Genomic DNA, 10016 nt, shown 5'->3' with positions numbered 1-10016 from the left:
GGATGGGGGGCAGGATTACAAGATAGAAACCTTAACCAATACGGTATCGGTTTCCTAAATCTATTTTACAATATTATCAAATCAGGACTTTAGGCCGCTCCATAATATAAAAGGAAACGTAATACCCAAGTCATGATCTGTTACATATTCCACAGATATAAGCTATCTCCTATGACTAGTCGATAACCATGCCGTGTGGGTATTGGGTACCCATAATCTCCACAAGTCTTTATCTCTCCTCAAATTTCTGTGTTTTTCCTGTGGTCCAATCAAACGGTCATTCCTATGTTTTTTCTGTGTTTTGCAATTCTCTGTTTTACACTTATATTCCTGTCAGAATTCTATATTTTTCCTATTTCTCCGTTTTTTCATTCCTGTGATTCAAAGAGACCCTTAAATTTTGGCTGATCCCATGATTAGTATTCTGGTGCTGCGTTGTTCCGAATCTCAAAGCGGCACTCACGTGCGAAGCAAGGGCCAAAAGCCCAAAACCTTCTAGAACGAACCGGGTCGTCTCCTCCAAAACCCAGCAAGCCAACAACCTCAGTGGAGCTCACCCTTATCCCCCCCAGCTCCAGAACCTTCTCCTCTCTCCTCTCTCGCTCGCTCGCTTCTCGCGGTTGTCGTCGGCGGTAGCGAGCTCATGGCGTCGGTGCAGCTGTCCGCCGGCCCGCGGGTGTCAGTGTCACCGGCGGCGGCGCTGGTGGCGATGCCTTCGGTCGCCGCCGCCGCATCGAGGGGGCGCCGCGGGTACCGGGGGCTCGTCGTGAGGGCCGCCACGGTCGTGTCGCCCAAGGTGAGGCACAGCTGCACCCCACTCTTATTCGGGAGACCTGTGACGTCTATGGTGTTTTGGGTTTCTGTGCGTGCGTTGCTACTGCTTGCGAGGTGCGATCTGGTGCCTGGATTTGGTTCACAGTGTGGAAGCGCTCTCAAAGCTCGCGGTGGCGCTTGAAGGGATTAGGAGATCATTTCGTTTTGTTTTCAATTGCAGAGCAATTATCGTACTGGATTGGCTGGTTATATCAAAGACGCAAACTAATTTGTTAACAGATCCAAAAATAATTGATGATGTTCTAGTTTCCTCCACATGTTTGCGGTGTCGGTGGTCTGTGTATGCGTCTTAAGGAACCTTAGAATCTATCTATGCAAAGTTGACACTGCCTGACTGCCATACTGTTCCAGCAATGAACAGATCTGTTAGTAATGTTTCCACCTAATCACAGCCAATTCCCACACTCAGCTTAAAGTTTGAGTCTGAATTTCAAATTTTATGGTGATATTAAGACATGCTGTTTTTGCAAAGCTGGTTCACAATAGCTGAATTGCTGTTTTGGCATGTGATGCTAGTTTATGGTGATGTCTTACATGTGTAAAGCTCCTGCTGTCTATTTGGTTCATCAGCTTTATTACTTTGCAGCTACATGGAGTGGTGGACCTTGCGCCACCAGTTTCATTTTATTTCATTCTGTAGCATATTTTTCTCCCCTCAAAACTGTTTAGGATTAAGTTTTGAGCATGTAATGTGCGATTCCTTGTTCCTTTACCTAAGCAGATGGACTTATGTCAAATTTGCAGTATACTTCTATCAAACCCTTGGGAGATAGGGTGCTTGTGAAGATCAAGACCTCTGATGATAAAACTGTTGGAGGAATATTACTTCCAACATCAGTTCAGTCAAAACCGCAAGGAGGACAAGTTGTAGCAGTTGGAGAGGGGAGAAGCATGGGCAGCGACAGCATAGAGATCAGTGTTCCAGTATGTGCTTTTATGTTCAACTAGTTTTGCTAGTACTCACAGACACCTGCTAGCCATTTATTTAAAAGAAACTGTTGCATGGTGAGATAACTATTAAAACATCCACGGGACCTGTAAGAGCAACAAGGCAAATTTAGCCAAGTGGTGCGTCATTATTCTACTTAAATTTATTCTCGAACCATGAACACCTTTTTGAAGATAATTACCCTTATGCTATCTCAACTATTTCTTTTTCCTGAAACTACTAGTTTTTTGTTGATACGGTTACCCTAATCAGACTACTTATTAAATTTGCTGGTCATAAATAATATATAACCTGGTTACAGGTTGGTGCACAAGTTGTCTACTCTAAATATGCTGGCACAGAGTTGGAATTCGATGGGTCTGACCATCTCATTTTGAAAGAAGATGACATCATTGGTATTCTCGACACAGATGATGTGAAAGATCTGAAGCCACTGAATGACCGTGTTCTCATTAAGGTCTGTTTACCAAAAGCTAATATAGAGCCATGTTTTATCACCAAGTGAATTGTTATTGCTCTTTTCCTATTTTGCACAAGTTGCATCTGCAAATCCTGGTCCATTCCATACTGAAACTGCATCCAAAAGTTGCATAGACTATAGGCTTCATATCTGAACAATGTTCATGAATGGCATAAATGGCAGCACCTGTCACATTATTTACTCCAGTAAAACTAGGGGAAGAAATATATTCCTTGGGTCATAACCTTGATGACGTGTCCTTACATTTGTGCTTTCCAGTCTCTACAGGGAGTCCAGAACACTTACGCTCTTCATGGAAGAGATTGAATCCAAACCTTTGGCAACATTTCTTGCAACCAATCCAAATCTTGTACTAAATTTGTCTCCTATTGGTAACAAACTGAATATCCCTACCAAATACTACCTCCGTTTTAAGTTATAAGACTTTCTAGCATTGCCCACATTCATATATATGTTAATGAATCTATATATATATGTGTGTGCCTAGATTCATTAATATATATATAGATTCATTAACATATATATGAATGTGGGTAAGGCCAGAAAGTCTTATAATATGAAACGGAGGAAGTAATTAGTAGTGTCAAATTCAAACTTGCCTAGGTTTTGGCAACCAAAGAATTGGTAGGGTAAAGAACTAACCCTACGATATATTATTCCATTCTGCCTTCCTGAGTTCAATTCATCTGCTTAATTCTGAGCCAAGCTTCTGGCATAATGTCCGATCAGTGAGGTTGTGCACATCTCCTAATTGATTTGTGCTGGTCTGTCTTATCGTTTTTCAATGGGTCTCTTGTGTTCCAGTCTGGAAACTTCACAGGTTGATATTAGACCATAACCATTCTAGAGTTTCTTTTGATTATGCTCTTGATTGAATTTCAATAGCATGTGCCGTTGCTTTTTGTTTGATGCTGCATATTCTAAGCTTGTCTTTGGAGCCAATGTTTTATGTCAAACTTGAGAGCTTTCTTAACAAAGCTGAATTAATGGTCATTGGTCTCAAATTGCGCACTTCACTGCATGCCAAGGAGGAATCCACATTTTATTAGTGCACAATTATATTATCTTGTTTGTCTATTAATTTTTCAGCACGGACATCTTGAATAAATTTATTTACAGGTTTGACAATCTCCTTTTGTACCAGGTTGCAGAGGCTGAAGAGAAAACTGCAGGTGGTTTGCTATTGACACAAGCGACCAAAGAAAAGCCTTCTATTGGAACAGTGAGTTTTTGTTTAGCATATAATATCTCATCCTTTCACATAAGTCAATCTTTTTAGAAGCAAAGTGTATATTACCTCAGTTCCAGATCTTCATTGGAAAATTAGTAACCAGTGACTGCAAAAGCAGTTTATAGAAGTTTACAACCCAGTGAATGAGCTATCTTTTTTTTGTGTATCTGTTCCATCAGTGGCATCATTAGCATTCTTTAGCAATAACCTTTGATTGTGACGTGTCGTTAATTTTTAGAATCTATTGTTACGGACTAGCTCTAGGAAAGTGAGGGGGAAAAATAGATCCATTTTGAATAACTGTTGATCGCCTAATGGTAGTTGGCAATACCAGTTGTACCTTTATATTTAACAAAACTTGGTTACTAGCTTACAAGTATGCTGGGGTTTCCCTTTATTAAAAAAAATATACATATATATAGTCACCATAACTAATACAATAATCAGTCAGTGATCATGCTTTCTTTCAGAAGCTGTTGATATTTTCACTTACTGCACCATAACGTGTGAAGTGTGGACATGTGACTACCACCTTAGATGCAGAACTAGTAGTCAGAGGGTGAAAGAACTTCCTAGTGCATCCTTCTGTGTGGAATCTGAGGGTTGTCATTCTTCAAATAAAAAATAAAAAAAATCTGATATTTGACTGACTACTGAATACTACTATTTGTTAGTTTTATTTTGACTAGTTTATGAGACGAGCAATCAAACATACAATATTTCACTCTCTCCAATCTGCAAATGTACTGTATACATTGTCGATCAATCACTAAATGTGTGCTGATAATCCCGCCTTCTTCTGTTTTGCGAAATAGGTGACAGCCGTAGGCCCAGGACCATTGGTTGAGGATGGCAGCAGGAAACCCTTGTCAATCACTCCTGGGAATACCGTGATGTACTCCAAGTACGCGGGAAGCGAGTTTAAGGGTGAAGATGGCGAATATATTGTTCTCAGGGTATCCGACGTAATGGCTGTTCTTTCCTAAGCAGACAACGCTCTTGCGAAATAGGATTTTCTTTAAGAAAACATGTGAAATAGGAATTTTGATATTTAGTCAAAACTTTGTTGCACTGCTCTTGCTTGGAAATGGTGTATCGCTGCTATTCCTACTTGATGTCACTGCAAAATGCAGAGTTCAATACAGGACGTGCTCTTTAGACTTTGGACATATAATAATGCTGTGCTGCTTTCCTTGGTAGAAGTAGGTAATTTGAGCTCAACCAACTACCTGGCTACAGTTTTGTTTAGTTGTGTCTGGTGGTCAGCCTTTGAACACTTTGGAATTTGCAGCAATTGGTGTTGCCCTCATCAGGTCGGTTGGTGAAAAATTACTCCATTGTAGATAATGCTAAAGAGTTTTGGTAAACAAAGTTGTCTCATAAACAAAACGGCTATATGGAATGTTTATGCTGTATCACCCAACTTGAGCTCGAGTTGACGAGCCTAACTCGTCTTTGCAGCAGCAGTGGTAAGTGAATCTGAACGACAGAGTCCAACCAAGACGATGTTATCTAATAGCACGCACAAACAACAGGTTAGAGTCAAAATTCTCTGCTCATACCTGACGACCTTGGCACTAAGTCGGAATTTATCAAAGGACTGCGAGCCATCTTGCCAGTCCGTTTTCACACAGGACCGTGCATGAATAAATTTAAGGCCTACAAGACACATAAAATTTGTTGATAGAAATTATAAAAACGTGTCATAGCTAAAAAAAACATTCTAAGAAAATTAGTAATTCGCTTGAGGATACTTTATACTCAATTGGAGTGAGAAATTATTCCAAAATACAATAATGCCCTTTTTTAAGATAATGGAAGCTTTATTTAGACTCAGTTAATTACATCAAAATGATACAATCAAATTGAGTCACCCCCGGCCTCTGCATAAAAAGTACACAGCCAAAAAAGAAGAAAGAAACAACTAGAACATCTCCCAAGCACAAAAGTTTAACAGAAACATATATCTTAGTGGCTATCAATCCGTAGACTAGACCGCCACCCATGCTCCTGGGTAAAAAAAACTCCTGTGCCGCCTGTCGAGATACCACCGTATATCTTAGTGGCTATCAATCCGTAGACTAGACCGCTACCCATGCTCCTGGGTAAAAAACTCCTGTACCACCTGGTCCAAACGTCGAGATACCACCATAATAGTATCCCGCAGTTCCGGTTGGAGGAGGATAGCCCAGGTACGTAGCCACTAGGTAACTAAGGTGATAACCTGCAAAGAAGAAGACACCATCTTGTTATAAAAAATTACTCCATTCCTGCTTAGCCAAATGGACCAACACAGAGCTGTTGCACCCATCAAAAGCAGATTCCTCATTTCTTTGGGGGACATATGATAGCCAACTCCCAAACATATGACCAACATTGCGAGGAGGTTTCAGATTAGAAGCCAAATGAATTACAGACAACACCAAGCGAGATAAGAGGCATTGAAAGAATAAATGTTGGATAGTTTCATCCTTGTGACAGAAACAACATGTCTTGCTGCCTTTCCATTTTCTCTTAGCAAGGTTGTCCTTGGTGAGGATTACGCCCCGGCGTAAATACCAAAGGAAGATTATAACTTTTAGGGGTACTTTCACCTTCCAAATCTGTCTATTGATATTCGGAACCCCAGTATGTGTTAGAGCTAGATAATGAGATTTGACCGAGAAGACCCCATTCGGGGTGAGGTTCTAGTGAAACTCATCTTGCTCCTGTACCAGAACCAAATCAGCTATGCGAGGCAATAGGTTATGCCAAGCAGCTAGTTTTGCACCAATTAAATCCCGTCGCCATGAAAGGCACGGAGGATTGGTTTGGAAAATCTGTGCGATAGTCGACTGTTTATGCCTAACTATGTTATATAGACAAGGATACTGTTCTCTTAACGAGGCATTACCCAACCATTTGTCTTCCCAGAACCTAACTTGGGAGCCGTCCCTAATCTTGAAGGATCCAAAACGGAAAAAGTCCTGTTTAACCTTCATAAGACTAGCCCAAAAATGTGAATCCCCCGCTTTCCAATAGGCTTGAGATAAAGGTTGTGATCCCAAATATTTATTGCGTAGCAGTTGTTGCCATATTCCATCGGTGGTAAGTAGTTTGTATAACCACTTACTAATCAACTCTTTATTCTTTATCTCGAGGTCATGAATTCCTAGCCCCCCTGTTCTTTGGGACGGCAAATAATGTCCCACTTAGCAAGCCAGTATTTCTTCTTATGTCCATCCCCTTGCCAATAAAACCTAGATCGAAGGTAATCAAGTTTTTTAAGTACCCCACTAGGAATTGCAAGGAATGACATCATATACATTGGGAGACTGCTAAGTACTGAGTTAATCAAAGTAAGTCGTCCTCCCAACGAAAGAAGTTTTCCTTTCCAGCTACTCAATTTCTTCTCAAATCTCTCGACCACTTCTTTCCATTCCACATTTCTCAACTTCCTATAATGGATCGGAATGCCCAGATAACGGAATGGGAAGTTGCCGACCTGGCAGCCAAAGAGCTGGTTGTATTGATCACTATAATCAAGTACTTCACCAAAACAATACAGTTCACTTTTATGAAAATTGATCTTAAGACCCGACAACTGCTCGAAAGCTAGAAGCACTAACTTCATGTTCGGAGCTTTTTCAAGGTCATGATTCATAAACAGCACCGTGGCATCGGCATATTGTAGAATGGAGAGTCCCCCCATCAATCAAATGTGGTATGACTCCATCAATTTGCCCTTGTGTTTTGGCTCTGTTTATCAATGTGGCTAGCATATCAGCGATAAAGTTGAATAGGATTGGGGAGAGAGGGTCTCCTTGCCGAAGGCCCTTTTTAGTCTGAAAAAAAGGCCTGACGTCATCATTGACTTTGACTGCCACGCTTCCCCCGGAAATGAAAGACTCAATCCAATATATCCACTTGGGCGAAAAACCTTTCATACGCAGAGTTTATAGCAGAAAAGGCCATTTAACCTTGTCATACGCCTTTTCGAAGTCAATTTTGAATATCACCCCACTCAACTTCTTCCTATGTAGTTCATGAACTGTTTCATGTATGATGACGACTCCATCTAAAATGTTTCGTCCACGCATGAAAGCTGTTTGGGTCGGGTTCACTAAATGGTCAGCAACCGAGCTAATTCGGTTTGTAGCCACCTTAGTGAATATTTTATAGCTGACATTTAACAAGCATATGGGTCTGTATTGTTGGATTTGATTTGCTTCTTTGACTTTTGGAACTAGAGTAAGTACCCCAAAATTTAGTCCGAAAATTGGGAGGCTACCAGTATGGAATTCATTAAAAAGGTTCATCAGGTCATGCTTAATAACGTCCCAAAATTTTTGGTAAAATTCAGCTGGGAAACCATCTGGTCCAGGAGCTTTATTATGCTCCATCGCAAAGATGGCTTCTTTCACTTCTTCTTCCGAAAAAGGAGCAGTAAGAAAATCATTTTCAGCTTGTGAAACTTGAGCCATATCACCAATTATGGACTCATCAAGCGAAAACGAGTTCTCCTCTGGTGGTCCAAAAAGTTTCCTATAAAAACTTGTAATATAAGTTTTCAAGGCCTCAACCCCCTCAATTTTCCCTTCATCCTGGTCTAGGAAAAAGATCCTCTTCTTCCTATGTTTACCGTTGGCTATCAAGTTAAAATATTTTGTGTTGTTATCTCGTAAGAGTACGTCCGAGACTTTCGAGCGTTGGTACCATTTAATCTCCTCCTCACGGAGTAGACTTGCCAAAGAATCCCTCGATTGATCAAGAAGAATTCTTTCTTGATCCGAAAGGAGTCGTACCTCTGCTGCGATGTCTAGAGAATCAATTGTGTTTTGCAAATTTGCCTTTTTCTGCTTAAAGACGCCATTGGTATGAGTAGCCCAACCTCTAAGATGGCGACGTAAAGCGCTCATCTTGTTATTCCATCTTTGGACCGCATTACGACCCTTGACTGGTTTGTTCCATATCTCGAGAACACGATCATAGAAGTCATCACGTAGAAACCAACTCAGTTCCAATTTAAACTGTTTAATGTTTCCCGTGAAGGTCGCTTCCCCTGTGTCAAGGAGCAAAGGCGTGTGGTCTGATACCCCTCTGTCAAGAGCATGAACCGAAACTAGGGGGTACTTGGATTCCCATTCCGTTGATGTGAGGACATTGTCTAGTTTCTCATAAGTAGGAATGGGAAGCGAATTTGCCCATGTAAATTGCCTACCCGAAAGAGCGAAGGTCAAAAGCTTATGATATGAGGATGCTGTGAAGATAGAAGATGATGTATACTAACGACGTACTTAGGGTAATGGTAGACTTAGAGCTGTATAATTTCCAAATTTTCAATACAATGTCATGTTTGAAGCCTATGGTTTTAGTGGTATTTACGGATATTAGAAGAATTTTTCTCCCCAAGTAAGTCGAAAGAGTGCTTCAGTAAATTATTATTTTTTTAGCGTGTCTTTTAGCCATGATACATTTTTACGATGTTTATCAGCAATTACATAAAATTTAGGTGTCTTGCAGCAAAACTTTTCTAAATTTAATTACCACAAGAATCGGTTGTACTATGATATTTTGCAACTCATGTATTTTCCAATCTATTAATAGAGGTTGAGATCGAGATATCCCCTTTACTTGCTTCAAAGATCTAGGAATTATCACGTTAATTAAAGAAAAATAAAAATAATAAAAGGACATGCATGTTTTGATCGATTATAACAGTGTATAGTGATCTTATATAGTTGTATTTACCGAAACAGAAATAAAAAGTTGTATATCAAATTCAGTTGTACTTTTTTGAATCCTAGTTTCATGCAAAAGTGTGCCCCAAGCTCGACTACAAGGAAGTCCTGAACGTCCCAATCAGTCAATGCGATTATGCGATGCTGCTTGTGATACAGTAAAGAACAAAAACTCGCTCTTCAAGCCAGTGCAGCAGGAGGGAGCATCATGTCGAGCAAGGTGCCGCAGGAGTGACAAAAATCTGACTAGTCGAGACGCCGGAGCTTGGCCAAGTCGACGCGACGCACGCCGCCAACTTTGCTGCCAATCAACGGATCGACCAACCCGGTCAAGCCCCCAACGTCATCCCCATCGGCGACCGGATCAAAAGGCCACCAAACAACCAAACTCACACGCCCGCTCTCTTTTAAGATTCATATTTTATATTTTATGTTGTCATATTTTGAACTGTCAAATGATACATTTTATTTAAAAAACATTATGTATGGAAGTAAATCTATTTTCAATATTTATAACAATTAAGATTTAATTAATCATATGTTAAAGATTTCTTTGTTTTTTATTTCCTAATGTTGTTTTCATCTTTATTTTCATTTTCAGTAGAAACTAATACTAGACTTGAAAATGGTCACGGAAATTCTCGATGGACCGAACGCCGTTTCCGTATAAGGGGTACCATTTCCAACGGTACCTTTTTAGTAATTTTTAAATTTTGTTTTTTCTAATTTCTTTCTACATCATATTAATATTGACACTAGGTAATTTAAATAATAAATATGATCAATTATTGGCTGATCGAA

At 40.1% G+C, this 10016-nt stretch overlaps 1 protein-coding gene across 1 annotated transcript; it reads left to right on the top strand.

Moving 5' to 3' along the window:
* Positions 1-507: 507 nt before the first annotated feature.
* LOC4347161 (20 kDa chaperonin, chloroplastic) lies at positions 508-4804 on the top strand. The gene is made up of 5 exons (XM_015795685.3): positions 508-796; positions 1579-1758; positions 2085-2240; positions 3409-3486; positions 4311-4804. The coding sequence occupies exons 1-5, from the start codon at positions 644-646 to the stop codon at positions 4479-4481; spliced, it is 738 nt and encodes a 245-aa protein (XP_015651171.1). The 5' UTR covers positions 508-643; the 3' UTR covers positions 4482-4804.
* The last annotated feature ends 5212 nt before the right edge of the window (positions 4805-10016 follow it).

Source organism: Oryza sativa, chromosome 9 (assembly GCF_034140825.1).
Source record: "Oryza sativa Japonica Group chromosome 9, ASM3414082v1".
NCBI classification, from domain to species: domain Eukaryota; kingdom Viridiplantae; phylum Streptophyta; class Magnoliopsida; order Poales; family Poaceae; genus Oryza; species Oryza sativa.
The sequence above is the reverse complement of the archived record's forward strand: the minus strand, read 5'-3'. Positions and strand labels throughout refer to the sequence as shown.